The 17,812-nt window shown below is 41.1% G+C and overlaps 2 protein-coding genes across 2 annotated transcripts; both read left to right on the forward strand.

Moving 5' to 3' along the window:
* Positions 1–3,456: 3,456 nt before the first annotated feature.
* Positions 3,457–6,290, forward strand: dusp2 (dual specificity phosphatase 2). The gene is made up of 4 exons (XM_085475882.1): positions 3,457–4,088; positions 4,396–4,514; positions 4,659–4,878; positions 5,437–6,290. The coding sequence occupies exons 1-4, from the start codon at positions 3,701–3,703 to the stop codon at positions 5,652–5,654; spliced, it is 945 nt and encodes a 314-aa protein (XP_085332008.1). The 5' UTR covers positions 3,457–3,700; the 3' UTR covers positions 5,655–6,290.
* Positions 6,291–11,812: 5,522 nt separating this feature from the next.
* Positions 11,813–17,481, forward strand: adra2b (adrenoceptor alpha 2B). Its single transcript, XM_085475883.1, has 2 exons — positions 11,813–12,696; positions 12,871–17,481. Exon 2 carries the CDS (start codon positions 12,894–12,896, stop codon positions 14,469–14,471), a length of 1,578 nt encoding a protein of 525 aa, XP_085332009.1. The 5' UTR covers positions 11,813–12,696; positions 12,871–12,893; the 3' UTR covers positions 14,472–17,481.
* The last annotated feature ends 331 nt before the right edge of the window (positions 17,482–17,812 follow it).

Consider the following 17,812-nt stretch of genomic DNA (forward strand, 5'->3'; position numbering starts at 1 on the left):
GTCTTGTTGTGCGCATACGAAGGGATGTTGGTGTGAAACCAAATTTCCTGTGTAAAGGCGCTAAGGAATCATCAACAACAGCAGCAAATTCACACCTGTCTTTTGCCATTGTGTCACATGAGATCATGACTGGTAACAAAGAAAAGTAAGTGAAAGGTTTAAAAATGAAAGCAATCAGTTGATATTGTATGAGTCACTGCCAATTGGAAGTCACCGGTGAATCGTTGCTCAGGTTTTCAGGGTAATTCCTGATGAGCGCATTTTAATCACTGAAAGCTGGCTTGGGTTATGAGCAAAGGCAAATGAAACAAAGGTCGCAACAGTGTGAGGGGGTGTGTGCGCGGAGGCTGAAAAAGAGAGAGGCTGTGGTCTGTCTGGATAGTGACAGGATGTATGTGTGGTGTTGTTTCCTGTCTGGCTCACTGACATGGGGGCGAAAGCTGAAAAAAAATCTTTAAGACACCCTCACGCAGAGATAGTCGCGTCACAATCTTACAACTACGTGGGTTTATATGTGTGTGTTTTTAACCTAATATGCAGTCTGAGGCTACTGTAAATGCATGCTCAGCGACTTCACTGACAGCCATGATGAAGTGTGCAGTTTGAGTGTTTGTGTGCACATACTGCTGTGGACTGAAATTGCAGCCTCAGCAGGGAGAGGGAATGACAAAGTGTGAGCACTTCTGGAAGAGCAGCAGGCAGCCACAGGGGAGGGCGAAGAGGGAAGTAGGAACAAGAAGAAAGTGGAGTCAGAGGTTTGAGTGGGAGAGATCTGTGGGAAGGCAGACTGATTTTTAATGTGGGTTATGAGGAAACGAGGACAAAGACGTCAGATTACACCTCGTGATAAAAACCGTCCCACACTACACATAGAATATACTTTCACATCAGTGACCTATAGTTGTGGAATGACCTCAAGATTGTTGTCTTCACTGCCATAACAACTTTTATTGGAAAATAATTTAATAAAAGCATCAGAAAATACTCCTAAAACTTGGCTTTAGTGCTTGGGTGCTTATCAGTAGTTAAATATTCACAACTAAATATGTAAAATCCTATGATTAATTACTAGCTATTGTTTGTTATGAGGTTAATGTGTTTGAATGGTGTGATCAGATCTGACCAAAAGTGGCAAACACATTCACTTCTCATCATATTGACGTGTAGATATTAATAGATCTTGAGCCCACAATTACGCTCATGTACTTCAGACTGCTGAGATAATGACAAATACAGAACACAAAATCCAGAGTTCGTTTAGGTTCCCCCCCCCCCCCCCCCAACACACAACATGAAGGAGGCTTTGAAGTCACCAACATGGTAACTTAACTGTAACCATTCACCATGAATACCATCAGTCTGCTGCTCAGTCCCCCAAACAAAGAGTTTGCACTGTGTGATATTTGAAATTTAACTTTAAAAGGAAAATAAATTGTTTTATATTTCAAATTGAGAGGTGGCACTTTTTTTCTATAGTAGTCTGAAAGGTTTCTGCTAAGACTTCCATCTAATTTGTGACTTCTCTTGTTGATCACAATGCTTTTAAGTTACTGTAAGTCTGACAATATGTCATTTTTTTAAAGATACAATACTGTGCAAAAGTCATGAATTATCTCTCATCTCTTCATGATTTGTTAGAAAAATTGGGAATGGGTTATTGAAACGTGCAAACATAAATCAAAAAAATGGACTGTTTTTTATGTAGTCTAGTCTCACTCATCGATTCACACACACACATTCATGCAGCATTTTATATATACCTAAGTGCTCTCTAACGCTCACACACTCACACTCATACTTCATCATGTGGACTGGAGGAGTCTGAGATCAATCCCCCGACCTTCCAGTTGGTGGAGAACCCGTTCTAACCCCCAGGACACAAGGAGGACAATTTTGGCTTAAAAATGGTAAAATCCATATCCTCTTTCTTATAAGTTTCTGTTATTTATTTATGGAAAGTAAATAATAAATCTTCAAAAAATATATATTTTTCCAGCTCATGCATCAAAGATACACTTCATGACATACTGTAGTTGCTGTCTGCCATGCTTGACATGAACCTGTTACCACTACTCTGGAACCTGAAAAATATTGTTTAATAAATTGTTGACCCCAAAATAAGTTGTGCCAAAAACTGGTCCACCCCAAGGATTGGGTCCCTAGACACAAACGGAGTAATATAGTGTACGCGCTTAAGGGCCAGAAGGATTGCCATGATTTATACATCAGGGAAACCTGATGTAAAATCTAAAACCAAAGTGCCTAATGGCAAGACCTAAAGTTGTTGTTTTTTTGCTGAGTTTCCTGTTATGTGTAGACATAATACGGGTCTACATATCCTTTGAGTCAGGTGCCTTTTGTGCTTGAATGATTCATAGGTGAATGTCAAGCCGTTCAGGTATAAGGACATAAAAAAGAAGTGAAAAAAGCAGCCAATGTTCAAAGAAAAACTTTGAAAGGCCTCCAGAAAGTCTTCCGAACCAGCCCACTACACCACTTTAAAGCATTATTACATTATTACAAGAATTTGTTATTACATTGCTTCAAGAAATTCTAACTCCCTGGGAGCAAAGCAGTTTTATATAATGAGGGCAGACTTGAAACTTGTGGATAGTCCTGTATTTTCTGAGTAAAAGTTTCTCGTAACTGAAGTGCATCATGTCTTTTCCTTTGTGTCATTCCATCCACCGCCATTCACCTATTAAAAATTTATTGTGTGCTATTTTGTGATGAATATGGTTAGTGCTTATTCAGAGTTAATCCCACATGTTTCTCATTGCACACCACAGACGCAGCTAAAATAAATGCAGTTTGAGGAAACTACCTGACCTTTTAAAATGCAGTTGCGAATTTCTCATAAACATTTACTTCTTGTATCATACTTGAAATAAAACACACTGGACATCAGAAGTGGATAGGTCTGTGTTTAATAACCTACTTTTCCCAATGCCCCTTTGCAAAAAAAGAAATCCATGCACTGTAATCCATAACTAATACACACGCCTGAATCATAATTAATTAATAAAATGTCTGTGCTTTTCGTGTCTGCAGTCCAGCAGAGATTTTAGTTATGCTTTTTTAAATACTCCACAGAGCAGCTTTAAATTTTCCAGCAGAATAAAAACATTGTCAGTGCTGACATTTTATGTTTGCAGCATGGACCTACAACAGAAAAACACGGTGGTGCGGGATTAATCTACGCCGAAAAAAAAACACTCAGCCTTCAGTCTTTCCGCTGAAGGCAGGCGTTTCGACCGGGTAGGGAGGGTTTTAGCTCTCAGTATAACGTCATTCCACATAAAAACACGGGATAACCCCAAACTCCGACCACGTGCGCGGTAGGAAAATGAGGCTTGACGTCAGTGTCCATATGAGGAGTGCCGGCCAGACCAAATATGGTCGTTCCGCCTCTGACGTTGTTCCTACTGTGGAAAATAGGCGGGGTGGCGCCGACCCCGCCTACCGCGCAGCCGTTATCAATGAACAAGTGAAACTATGAACCTAGAGCCGATTGTAACCGGCCTGCAGGAGAGTTCAACAAGAACTCACAATATTAAGTCTTTTACTTTGAAAATTTTTTTGCATCTAAAATTGATACAACTTATATATTATAATTTTAGGGATTTTCTTTTTACCTGTCTAAACTGACTATTTTGTACAATTTATTATTTTTAACTTAACTTTCAACTACTTTTCAACAATGAATCCAATCAACGAACCTTTGGAAATAACTGGCAACGAGTTGGTTCACATACTTAGGACTCCCCGGGAACAGTACACCTCTGCAGGGTGCGTGGTGCTGGACTGCAGACCGTTTCTCGACTTTTCCTTGGCGCACATCTGCGAGTCCCGAAACGTGAACTGGAACGCCATGCTGCGTCGTAGATCCAAGAGTTCAGTGGTGGCTCTGGAGTGGCTCATTCCGGACAAGACGCTCAGGGCCCGGCTCCAGAGTGGGGAGTTCTCCCCAGTGGTTGTGGTGGATGAGAGAAGCAGCTCCATGGCCGAGTTGAAGGCGGAGAGCGTGTCCCAGATGCTGCTCACCGCCCTGCAAAACGAAGTTCACACGCAGATCTGCTTTCTGCAAGGTAAAAAGCATCACACGGTTTAAATCCATTTAAAAGCATATATATTTATTTTTAAATAGTTTAATAAAATTGTTGTTGACGTGTTTTTTAATGAATTACTAAGTCGTTAACGATCATCCATGCAATCATGATCGATTTGATCGAAAAGTGTTTCGATACAACCAAAACGATAAAGGAACGTTTAAAAAAATTCTAAATAGAGTTCATGTTTATAACAGCATTGTTGTTATTTGGCACAGATCATACATTTAAAGAGGACGTGTTGAAAGCTTACTGCTAACCTCATACTAATGTGACCTCTGTTTAGGTGGATTTGGGGCATTTTCTGAGGCCTATCCGGAGCTTTGCTACACTTCAACCATCAATCACTGCGCAGTGGAGCCAGAGCCAAAAGTGACAGGCCGGAGGACACCCGCGTATGATCAGGTGAGCTAAAAGTTATTAATATTTAAAAACAGAATATTACAATTAAAACGTTTTTGATTGTTTGTTTTGTTTTTTGTGTGATGAAAAGCCACAGACAAGACGAGACGAAACAGTTTAGTGATTGTTTTTGTTGTCAAATTGCAGGATGGTCCCGTGGAGCTGCTACCTTTCTTGTTTTTGGGCAGTGCCATCCACTCATCCCGCAGAGAGACTCTGGCTGCAGCCGGCATCACAGCTGTGCTCAACGTGTCCTCCACCTGTCCCAACTTCTATGAAGGGGAGTTTCAGTACCTGCGACTCACTGTGGAGGACACACTGGCTGCAGACATCAGAGCCTGCTTTTCTGCCGCAATTGCATTCATTGGTGAGTATTTCCAAACTGTGTTAGTATGTAACCTCTGAAATGAGAGTCCAGTCCAGTGTTTGCTCACAGAAATGTCAGTCCAAACTCCAACAAAGATAGAAGGCCCACTTAGAAAATTAAATCCATGTTAAATAAGCCTCCCCTTTGTATTTTTTAATAAAAACCTATAAAATTTTAAGCACCTTAAACTCCATAATCCATTTTCAGTCCTACACTTGGGGACCAAGAATGTAATCATTAATGATCTGGTTACAAAACAACTGGATTATGGAGCTTAAGCTTGATGAAAGAGTTTATTAACACCTGATAGTTTTTATGAGCTTGTTTTGACCAGCTTTCCTTCTACAGTTGAGTTCAGGGGAAGGTGGAATTTGATTTAAAGGAACTTCCATTATAGCAGTGACTAGTGACTGAACGCTCATTTCCGGGGTGACAGCTCGTTTAGCCCAACTTTCTGTGCTGTCTGTTCGTAAAACATTACCGCCGATGTGAAATGAAGCACGGTATGCTGATTGCTCTTCCTGTTTTTGTCTCTTTCTCTTCCGTTTCCACATATAGACTCGGTGAAGCAGAGCGGTGGAAGGGTGCTGGTGCACTGTCAGGCAGGTATATCCCGCTCAGCCACCATCTGTCTGGCCTACCTCATGCACACTCAACGTGTCCGGCTGGATGAGGCGTTCGACTTCGTCAAGCAGCGGCGTCACGTCATCTCGCCAAACCTGGCTTTCATGGGACAGCTGCTGCAGTTTGAGACTGATGTTCTGTGTCAGGGATAAAGGCACAAATCCATCTGTGAAATTTAACTGACTCTCCTGCCTCTTGGCATATTGCGCTGGACTCGCTGCACTACCAGGACTCAAACCACATGCATAAATGTGTTGTTGGTACTGTTGAAAAGTTCACTTTGTACATTCAGAGGAAAGCTAAATGTGTTGCTGGCATCACATGGTTGCAGTCATATTTTGAAAATGCTATATTTTAGCAATGTAAACCACAGTGTCATGGAAACATTATGAAAAACTGTGATTCTGAGCCAGCTAGCTGGAACAGCTATGAGGTAATTTCCCTGACGTTATACTTGAGTGGAGTTGTGCCTGCCTGTTTGGTTTGTGTGTGTGTGTGTGTGTGCACGTGCAGGTGTGTTATTTTGTGTGACTTCTGTGCCTGATTGATTGGAAGGGCTGACTTATTTTCATACACTTTTAACCACTGTGACATGATATGTCTTTTGTAAGGAAACACTGTGTTATCTTCTTATAGCAATAGTTCATTATTCTCACGTTTAGAAAGTTAGAAATGCACCTACCACAGCTGGTATCATTCTATATCCTGAGACAGATTGGTACACTCAAACTGGAAAAAGTTGTTTTTGTTTTTTTTAATTGTGTAAATATATTTTGTTATTTATTTCAGTATTTCTTATGACAGTGTTACTGACATCAATAATTCTTACTGCACTTTATACCTTTGGCTTCCTGCTGTTTTTCCACTGAAATAAAACATGCTGGAACATATGAAAACCGTGTGAGCGGAAAAAACTGTTTTACACACTGCTGTCCACCACATCTCACTACTTGTACTACTTATACACACTAATCCAGTCATCGTTCACCGCACAGACAAAACAATGAGGCCATCGAGTCCCAGGTGCATTTCAGTGTTTTCAGAGCGCATTACAAATGCATAATTTCACACGCTGACCTTGCTGCTTTCGGCTGCTCTTGCTGAATCAGAAGGCATTAAAAAACATTGGGCTGCTGAGCGTTTTCATGGATTATCCTGTGGCAAGTGGGTTTTACAGTCTGAAGTCCCTTTTGACCTCAACAGCCAGCAATGGGAATTTCACATCCTCTCATTCAACTAACATGAATCGCTTTAGGCACATGACAGGAAGTCTGCTAAAAGAAATTACAGGTAAGAGGGAAAGTCATTAAAGTTATTTCTAATCAGGAAGTTTGGAAAGTCCAAAACACCTATTTGTGTTTATAGCATTTTAATCTGACTAAAACCAGTTTTAAACAGGTAAATAATATAAATTACTGGACTTTTTTCTTTATTTTCAAATTTCAGCTGTACTTTTATCAGTATTGTCAAGGCTCATGGTTGTTTCAACACAGTATTAAAAAACCAGTCAGCTCTATATTCAACTGGTTCAACTGAAATAACAAAGAACTATTACCAACACCAGCTACCACTATCACCACTGCTTCATTTCCTGATGCTAATTAAGTCACCCACACTTCTGTTTTGGCCATAGCTAAAGTAGTCCACGTCCTCTCATGCGCAAATATCCATTACCCAACACGTAAACAAGCGTAGCTGTTCTGCTTGACTTTTTTCTTCCATTAGCTACAGTTTTCCATGCAGAGGGCAAAGAAATGCCCAGTGGTTTTCAGGTTGGACTTGAAACTGAGCAATCACATTAAATAAAGCCCCTAAAAAACTGCATTTAATCTGGTGTGAGTCCATTTAAATGTACTCATCAAAAGCACACAAATATGAGCTCAAACTAATTTTTTTATGTATGTTTTCATCATTTTTCTTAGTCTTCCATCAGATACATTTCTTAAAACTTTATTTCTTCTTTTTCCTGAGGGGGTTGGGGCTCAGATTTAATTTTAGAAAAAATAAATAAACATCCTTATTTTCTAATCTATTCAATGTTGATCTTTATATTTCAGGCCAAAATAAACACTTTGCACTCTTCTGAAACCATCAGAGGGTGATCTGTTTTTCCATCGGCTTCTTTGTAAATCACTTTAGATGAATGAGTTCAACAAAAACAGGAAAAAAGAAACAAAGACAAACAAATATTTGATTTTGGAGCAGATCAAAACTAAACAATCATTAGTAAGAAGTAACTAAGTACAAATTCTCATCACCAATTTGGAGGTTTTATTATATCTGTGCATTTTATTCTATTTATTTAATAGTGTGCTTTTTGCTCGACTACTACTGCTGTGGTCACCAGTTCAGATTTTACTTTTAAGAGACCTGTGTTTAAACTTGAAATTAGAACTCACTGTTAATGATTAAACCAGTGCATCAAATGGTTTAAATAAACTGCAAAAAAAAAATGTAATCATAAAAACAAAAGAGATATGGGGAATCTAGAATAAAATGTGTTATTTGGTTTCTGTAACCAGATTTAGGTCTGTACAGCAAGATTAATACTTTCTAAAAAGTAGTATTATACACATATGTGACATACAGCTCCAAAATGCTACAAACACGTTGATGAATCAGAACTGATAAACAAATAATATAATATACATATATAACATATAAGTCGCAAAACCTTTTCCCTTCAGTGCACAGTTTATTAATAGCCTACTTCAAGTCATATATGATGAAAATATTTGTGCATTAAGCAGACATTTACACAAGACTTTGATTTGTATTATTGGTATTTTTGCACTGTTACTAGTTAAGCAACTATGCTGGTACTTCTTTCACTGCCGCAGGTGATTTCAAAAGAAATGAAGACAACACAGATATTTCTCTGTGTTGTCTTCAAAACAGATCGTGCTGGATACGTTTGTAGTGAAACAGTGCTCTCTAGTGACAACTTTTGGAATGAAAAGAAATAAATAATGACTCAAAAGTATCCAGCAGATGATGCCAGCAGACTGTTTATTAACTAAGGCCACCAGAAAACCAAGTTGTATAGCTCTTTTGCATACACACACACACGCGCGCGCACACTTCAAATGTGCATTTTAGACATTAAATCACCACTGGTGTCATTTAATTTGTCCTCAAATACCAGTACAGGAAACAGACTGTATCACCTCCCCTCTACTTGAATGCGGCTCTCATCAGTCAGTTACGACTCAGTCAGCCTGCCTCATTAATAAAACTGGCTCAAACTGTAGGTCCCATCTGTGTCCAGATAAAACTAGGCCAATCATATTACATGAGGCTCTGGAAACACGTAATTGATGTACATGTGTAGCGTACTGTATGTACAAGAGGAAGCATATAAGAGATTAGGGATTAGCAGAGAGGATCACACTTCCTTTGGACATGGCATTACACAGTGTTTGTTATCTATGGCTGAAGACTGTGTCACTCAAAACAAGAAATCCCATTTAGAGAAAACCACATGATGAGGATGAGCAACACGATACTGTAAACTGGAGAATTACAACGCATTCATGTAACATGCACGCACACATGCACTGACCTGCATGCACACACACACACACACACACACATGCACAGAGGTGTAGTTATTTGGGAAAATGACTGCATGGTCATTTGGGAGCACTCCCTGTAATTGTTTGCAGGTTGCACACACACACACACACACACACACACACACACACACACACACACACACACACACACACACACAAACAAACATATTTGTACCTTCATGGCTAATGGATAGCACATTCCTCATCCAGTCATGGGTATGTTAGAGAGATCATAATATATTTTGCTATGTATGGATATTTTCTCCAAACCGTGTACTATAGAACATTGCAGGACTGGTTTACCTACTGAGGCCTCTGGAAACCTTCAAATAAACAGGAGAAAAAGGAGGGACCTCACTCTGTCGTCAAAGTGGGACAAAACTCACTGACCCTAATACAGAGCTTAACTTGAAAGACAAGGCGTACCTTTTCTGGCTAAATTTTCCTTGATCTCCACACACCATCTCTCTCAAGGTTTATAAATCGCACACTGGTACACATAATAGTATGAGTACCTGAGTGTACACACCCACACATAGAAAACAGAAAACCGTTTAAAGCCAGTAATTCCAAAAGGTCTAAATTGAAAGCTTCCAAAGGGCAGGTATTGTGTTATAATTGATTTGGACCAGAACCATAATGTCCACAGACTCCCACCAGACCACAGTCCTACATTATTCTGACCTGCAGTAATCTCATTTTCAAGACCCTGTTAAAAAGGTAAGGAATTAAAAAGAAATTTGAAGTTATTTTGAACACAATGAAACTGTTCAAAAGCTCCTGGAGTTTTTTTGTTTTTTTTAAGAGTGAGAGTCCTTTCCAGACCAAGTACCAACTTTTCCAATGTGGATATCAAAGAAAAATTGCTTATCCACTGTGGGTGATCCATGGCAGCAGAGTTCCCTCCAGGCTTGTGAACTGTATGTGTGAGTGCATGCATGCTTGTATATCACATGCTCTTACACAACAGGCACTTCAAAAGCAGTGTACTGTGCACTGAACACTGTGTGCCGCTCACTCACTATAACCTCGGCATCACTGACATACCCCTCACCCCCAGAATGCATTTTCAGCGTGTTACAAAGCATGGTTCACCCACGGAAACAGAGACACTTGATTGGAGTGCACTCTCCTGCTAAAAGCTTTATTCTCTCCCCCTTTATATTTAGATTCTGTAGCGTGGAGCGAGAAATGTACGACCATTATTGACTGCTGCTTCTGGTCACAGAATCAGAGAGCAGGCCACCCAATTGTAATTCCATGGGTGGCTAGCTGGGCTTCTTCCTCATTAGAACAGCAATGTGTGGGGGACGCACTACAAAAACAAACAAACAGAACCTCTACCCACACACCATTCATAAGATCGTGTGTGTATATGACCGGTAAATGTGTGTGTTGTTTGTTTGTGTGCGTTTATTTGACAGAGGCCACCTACCTACTTTCAAACAGCACAGGATAAACTCTGCTGCTGTTTGTTTTATGGCCAAGTTAAACAGCCAGTATGACGTAGGTTTCAATGGATAATTGAACGTTCAGGCCCCTGATCTCAGGTAGGCAACAAATCAGAGGGATGATAGATGTCTCTTCTTCTAGGGATAGGAAGTGTTGCATGGTGCATAACTGCAGAGGGATTTAAATAGAAGTCAAGTGATGATGTAAATGCATGAGCACAGAACATTACAATGAGTGCCTTATTCCCTCACCCTGCACCTCGCACAGTGAGCAGAGGTGGAAGGTAACACGGTGCGTTTATCCAGGGAGTGGAGAGGTAGATGAGCATGAGGAGATTTCAGATTTCACAAGGACATAATTCACTTTTACTGCACCATTTAATTGATGGTTGTCATTACCCATGGACTGGATTTGATATGCAAAATCTGTAACTACATAAAATGTATGATTTATTGCTTTAGATCCTTAATCCAGAGGGTGGATCAGTCAGTACCTAATGCATCAATAATTTAAATCTCCGAAGGGGTTCATCTTTCAAAATGAAGAATTTGTTTTATTAGAATTCTTAGACATTTGTGGTTTTACTGTATTATAAAGGTGTGACTACTTTCTCGCACGTAAAATTGAGCCTGCCTTTGTGATTATGAGCTGGCAATCTGTATTGATTTGGACGCTCACAAAACACATTGAACTGTGCACATAAACCCTGCCTCAAACACTGAGGTGTTTTTCAGCTTGTACAATCTTAGACACTGTGCTTACCTTACCTAATCTCATTAAAAATCTGAGAAAAAGCTTTTAACAAGACTGGGCAGCTAAAACATGGATGGCATTTCCCTTTAGTATTACACTGCGCCTTTATCTAGACCTCCAGCACTGAAGGAGTTATTGAGGACTAAGTGAAAAAATCGTTTAAAAACCAAAGAATGATATAATGTCACACAGGCTTTTTGCTTGAAAAGCATAAATGTGAAGTTGCCACATCTTGAGGAAAAATGATGATGGTGATGGTAATGATGACTGTGCTGTTTACCCTGGAGTCCCTGGAATGAAACAAATGTTTTCAGTAAAGCAGATGGCATCGTCTCTGCTCTCCCAGCTGGACATCACAGCGTCCTGTGGAGTTAATTGACCGGAGCAGTGCCACCCAACAAGCCATTTCTAATATAACTGCGTTGGCTGAGACGCTTGGGTATAGATATAATTTGGGAGGTGGGGGGCTGTACAAGGATGGAGGAAGCAAACATCCCATGACGCTCGGCTTCACAGTGACATCACCGGGTCTAAAAGAAGAGGGAGATGGGAGGCACCCCACTTATTAGGTTTCGTCGTAAGGTCCTGTTCACAAGTGAAGATGCTGCTGCCCCTCTGCGAGGAAATCTGCGAGGTGCATCAGCGGAGCGGCTGAATCATGGCATCCCGGTAAACTTCTGAAGCGCCAGGGACCACAAAAAAAAACTCCTGAGACGCACCGACTTGAGCTGCTCTGCGAGGATCTTTTTATTACTGAAACAACAACGTGTTTTGAAAGCAGATGTGACATCGTGCGCAGGAGAGCTGGAGAGCTTGAGGTTGTTCTTTGTGTTCTTTCTTGATTGGAAACGCTGGTATTCCTGTGAAACATCATAATCTTTCAACAGACAATCAGTGTAAATATCCCACCGCATTGGTTTTATTTCGCGTCATCTAAAATCACTCTTTTATTTTTCGCTATTCGAACGAGATTGTCAGGTATACGCGCGTCTCCAAACGAGGACGCACGGAAATCAGACCAATTTACTCTAATCTGATCTCTGATATCCAACAACGCCTCACCGTAAATGGCCCCAAATTAGATCGTTTTAAATTAAATCTTTCCATTTTCATGACATTAACTGAAAAAGGATCGGTCTGTGTAAAAAATCAAGTTTTAATTCTTCAGAGTGCGATGTAACTCTGCGAGGGCGAACGCCCAGCAGTGATTATTTTTTTCTTTTTCTGTTTCTGTTTTTGTGGAGAAGAACGGGTTTTGAAAAGTGGCAATGCGTTTTGATTGAAAAGATCCGCGTCTTGACGCGTTCCCCAGGACTGTTTGTTGCACATAAAATGGATTTGGAAGACCTGCCGTGGAGGGTGCAAGGGAGTGATCATTTGCGAACAACACAGTGACAAAACTAGAACGGCTGAGGTAAATATGCCAAATAATTATCAATTTATTACAAAATGTATTTTAATGTAAATATACTGTTTTATTAAGGACAAAAATGCGTGATAATCTAAGAGTGTTTAACACTTTATACATTTTTTAAAATATTTTGCATGTTTATTTGTTTGTTTTTGTTTGCTTGTTTTAAATTTAAAGCCTCTTGGAAAAATAATCCCAGCATGGCCTCGGTTCAGGACAGCGGCTGCTCCATGGAGCTGAGTGGCTGGAACAGCAGTGTGAGCGGCTCGGGATCCTCCGTGCCATGCAACCAGAGTGTCCTCAATCCTGCCCCCTACTCCCCGGAAGCAACGGCGGCCTTTGCCACCGCCATAACCTTAATGGTCATCTTCACTATCGTCGGGAACATCATGGTCATCATCGCTGTCCTAACCAGCCGGTCACTCCGAGGTCCGCAGAATCTGTTCTTGGTGTCATTAGCTGCTGCGGACATTTTAGTGGCCACACTCATCATCCCCTTTTCTTTAGCCAACGAACTGCTTGGCTACTGGTACTTCAAGTCTCTGTGGTGTGAGATCTACCTGGCGCTGGACGTGCTGTTCTGCACCTCCTCCATCGTGCACCTGTGTGCCATCTCTTTGGACCGCTACCTGTCAATCTCCAGGGTCACTTACGGACGTCAGCGGACACCCAAACGCATCAAAGCCGCTATTGTGGTGGTGTGGCTCATCTCTGCCATTATCTCCTTCCCTCCCCTGCTCTCTTTGAACAAGAGTGAGGGCGGCGACAAGGGGAGTGAGAGAGGACCTCAGTGCCAGCTGAATGATGAGCGCTGGTACATCCTTTACTCCACCATTGGCTCCTTCTTCGCTCCATGTCTCATCATGATCCTGGTCTACGTAAGAATTTACCAAATAGCCAAGCAGAGAACACGCTGCCCACCAGGAGAGCCCAGGAAAGATGGGGTTGGCTGTGCAACACCAAGTCAGCCTCCTCGGCATGTACAAGCCAATGGGAAGGATGAAGAAGAAAGCACACCTCCTTCATCCAACAAAACCTCAAATGCCAGACCCCCCACCCTCGCTATCACACCTTCTCCAGCTCCAGCAGAGTCTCAAACCTCCCCAAATCCCACACCCAATAATCTCCTGCAGCCTCCATCCCCTTCTCCAGCCGTGCCCACGGCCACAGAGGTTGATACCTCTTCACAAGTCCCCTCAACCCCCTCCACTGTGCCTCAGTCTGCCACCAAGACTAAAGCGGAGGGGAAGAAGGGCAAGCGTCTGCAAAAGAAAAAGGCTGACAATAACAATGCTGACAGTTCAAGCACAGAGAGCGATATGGAGCACAGCCATGGAGGGGGACGCGGCAGCACCAGCATGCCAGGGTCTCCTGCTGGAGGGGGGATCCACTCCCCAGCCTCAGTCAAGCGCTACCGCGACATGATTGCCACTTCAAAGGGGGCTCGTCTGGTGCCAGGGAGAAAGTCAAAAACAGATAACAACCCTGGAGCAGCGAGGCGTAAAGCCATGGTCAACAGAGAGAAACGTTTCACCTTTGTCCTGGCAGTGGTCATTGGTGTCTTTGTGGTGTGCTGGTTCCCCTTCTTCTTCTCCTACTCTCTCCAGGCAGTGTGCCCAGAGACTTGCACCATCCCAGGTCCACTCTTTACATTTTTCTTCTGGATTGGTTACTGCAACTCCTCACTCAACCCAGTCATATACACCATCTTTAACAAAGACTTTAGAAAGGCCTTCAAAAAGATACTGTGCAGAAGCACCAAGGGTACTTTCTTTTAGCACATAAAATTGCTGTATAGAAAATGGACATTTCTGAGGCATAAAAAAACAAAACAAAACAAAAACCAATCATGTTCCAGAACACTTAAAGGGCTGTTTAAAAAAATACGTCATATGTAAAAACTGAGAGCCACTTTTACAGCCACAGCGTGTAAACACAAACCCCGGACTGTGAAATCTCAGCTCGCAACTGGTTGACAGATTTTTACAGAGTGAGGCGAAGAAACAGACGATGAAAAAGCAGCTGAGCGAGACACTATTAACCTGCTTAGTACTTTAGTATTTCTGATAAGACTTTGAATCCAAAGTTTTATCTTTGGATGACAAGGAATAATAGATAATCCTGGGAGACAGAGGGGGGCAGCATGATAGAAGAAATGTAAATACACTATAAAACTTATAGAAGGCAGAAAACAAGTGGGAATTAACTCTGTGAATGAATACAACATATTTTTTTATACATGTTTTGTAGTTATCAAAAACTTTGGGACTAAAGAAGACAGGTAAAAGTAAGGACAAGTGGCCTTAGATTCCTGTGAGCCTAGGGCCCTTTACTTATCAATAGACAACACAAGGAGCACATAAGATTAGTGATGATTCCCTACGTCTGCAGTTTCAACTGTGTCTGTAGTCTCAATTGCAAAGCTGCAGGGCAAACATGTGTTCCTTGATTTTTATCTAAAAATGCAACAACAAGAGAAGGTTGCTGACAATCTCAAATGTGATAGCACAAACAAGGGCACCCTTTCAGACTTAACTCGGAGATTTTGTGCAGAAAGCCTTCATGTGAAGCCCTGCCACCTTGCTTTTGGCTTCACTGGTCATAATGGACACTCAGGTTGTTTATAATGACACTCTTGGCTTTCACCTTTCATGAAATATTCAATAAAAATTAACTTTGGATGATGGACTTGATATAAAATCCCATGTATGATGCTGAGAAGTAGACGAAAAGTGATGAGACTGCATCTCATACTCTTAGCTTACAGTTTTCTTTCTTTTAACTTAACCTGTAGAATCACCCTAATTGACTTGCCTGAGCTTCTCTTTCAATGAACTGCCTCAGTATTTGGACATTCGAGCAACATTCAAAGATAATTAGAGCATCTTCAAACCCTTTCAGTGTTTTTTCACAGTATCAAATGGGAGGTGCATCTCCTAAAAATAAAAACCACCAGATTCTTATCATTCTACTGGCAAGCATTAACTTTCACAAAACAAATCCTGCTTTGTGCAGCATTATTTACCAGGTAAACATTTTATATTGACTGTAACGCCGAGATGAACAATGCAATTATGGACGTGTGATGTTCCCCCTAATTACACCTACAGGGGTTATACTGAGAACTGTTTGTCTGAGTCACTCCTTACCGATGCCTCTGGCACATCATCTTCTGCAGTGGACCTCTACATGGCACATTCGACATGTTGCTGAGAGGCAAGAAGATGAATGGTACTTTTATTTTTCTCACCAAGACACTAAAGCTTTGTGAGTTTCCTGGACAAGAAAAAAAAGAAGGAAAAAAAAACAAGAAAATGTGTCTGTAACTGTGAACAGCACATGTTTATTGACTCAATGGGACAAGGGCTGTCAGCAGCAACACATCAATTTAGTAACTGTCTAATTCTGCTGACTTGTGTGAGCGTGTGTGTGTATGTGGGCGAGTGTGCGAGCGTGCATGCGTGTTGACTCTTGTTTTTCCTTAAAAAGTGTCAGTGCCTCCTCTGGCTGCTATGTACTACAGATCTACTGTACTGACAGATTTCCTGCATCTGGTTGTCTGTAATGTTTATGATGAATTTGGAGGAAAGATCGGTAGTGTGTCGCTACACTGGGACAGTCTTAATGATCTAAAAGTGAATGTTTTTTCTGTGACATCGAGTACATGGCTTTTTAAAGATCACCCTCAAGGGACCAAAGAGCCTCACAGGACACCAGCCTGACTCAGTGAAATCTGGCCCTGTGTTTCTGTAATGAAATATCAGTTTATATTTGGTGTATGTGACGGGAGGCAAAGATTGAAAACACTGTATTATTTATTTCAAACCAGTTTGTGTGTTCTGTTACCTATTTATTGTTCAGTTACTGTGCTTTTATTCTGAAAAACCAATTGAATTGGAAGCGATCAGAGACTGAAAAGACTGTACAGAGTTTTAATATCCTGAACAAGAGCAACATTGACTTCTGCCATCAAGCTCTTGCTTTGTGAGACTGGGCTATATTTAAGCTCGGGGTTGGGGGGGATGCATTTGTGTTGAACTGAAGGAACATGAACTTTGAGTTATGTGCATACAATGCAACATTTATTCATCATTGTTTCATCTAGTTATAGTACAGTGAAATGTTCAATCAGAGATACAAGCACACGCATTGATGTACAATCTATATCGCAACAGAAAAATGTCTCCTCACCAGTGCTACTGCTGTCAGATGTCTCCTGAAAAAGTAATGAAATATGAAAATGTCAATAGCAACCATAGCCAGTTTTATTTGGATGATTTGCAGTGCATTAAGGCCTGATAATCCATATCACGCAGAGCTGCTAGGAGATTTAAATAACTGATGAAACCAAATGGTTGCAAGCAAGAGCTCTGTGCACTTATACAACTGTTCCCTGTCCTCATTTAAAATGATTATTTTCTCTCCAGTAACACAAACAGCTATAGCAACTCAATTATGACAAAAATAGCCACAGAGGTCATGGATTCATGGCTGCTTCCAATAACCATGAGTTGCAATGCTGCTCAAACTTACCATTCATGGCTTTATGTGGTGAGACTGCTGCTTTGTTTGTTTGTTTTTTAAAAAGTAAGAATTATAGCTTAAAGGTAACAGATGCAGTATTCTGCCTGTTGAGCACCATCCTTTTCCCGGAAACCGCCTGAATTGTCTTTTCCCCAACTGTGTTTGGACCAAACTGCCTGGTCTGAGCTTTGCAATCATCTATCTCCCATCTGTCATCATCTCCTTCCAGTTTGGAAATAAAGCCGCTTGAAAAAGCACAAGTCATTCCCTGGTTCGTTTGTTTTATACATCTCCACATGATACAACAATAATAATAATAATGATAATGATAATAAAAATCATTTCCAGACCAGACAGAGAATTAGCAGTGAGTTGTTTCACAAATCTGTGATGTTTTCGTGACATACATGTCAAACCGAAGCGCAATGCAAAGCAATTTCCAGCCATTATGAAATTGCCTTAAATGGGAACACAACTTGGGAAAATAGTCCATAACACTGTGGGTTGATGGCTGTTCAAGATGTCACAGCAAAATCTCCTATCACAGTGGGACATGAGAAGTAGGCCATAGCAGAAACAGCATAATGTCACCTAC

This window comes from Copadichromis virginalis, linkage group LG12, assembly GCF_057382275.1.
Source record: "Copadichromis virginalis isolate Kocher_CV1m ecotype Utaka linkage group LG12, C_Virginalis_male_GT1.1, whole genome shotgun sequence".
Classification (NCBI taxonomy): Eukaryota; Metazoa; Chordata; class Actinopteri; order Cichliformes; family Cichlidae; genus Copadichromis; species Copadichromis virginalis.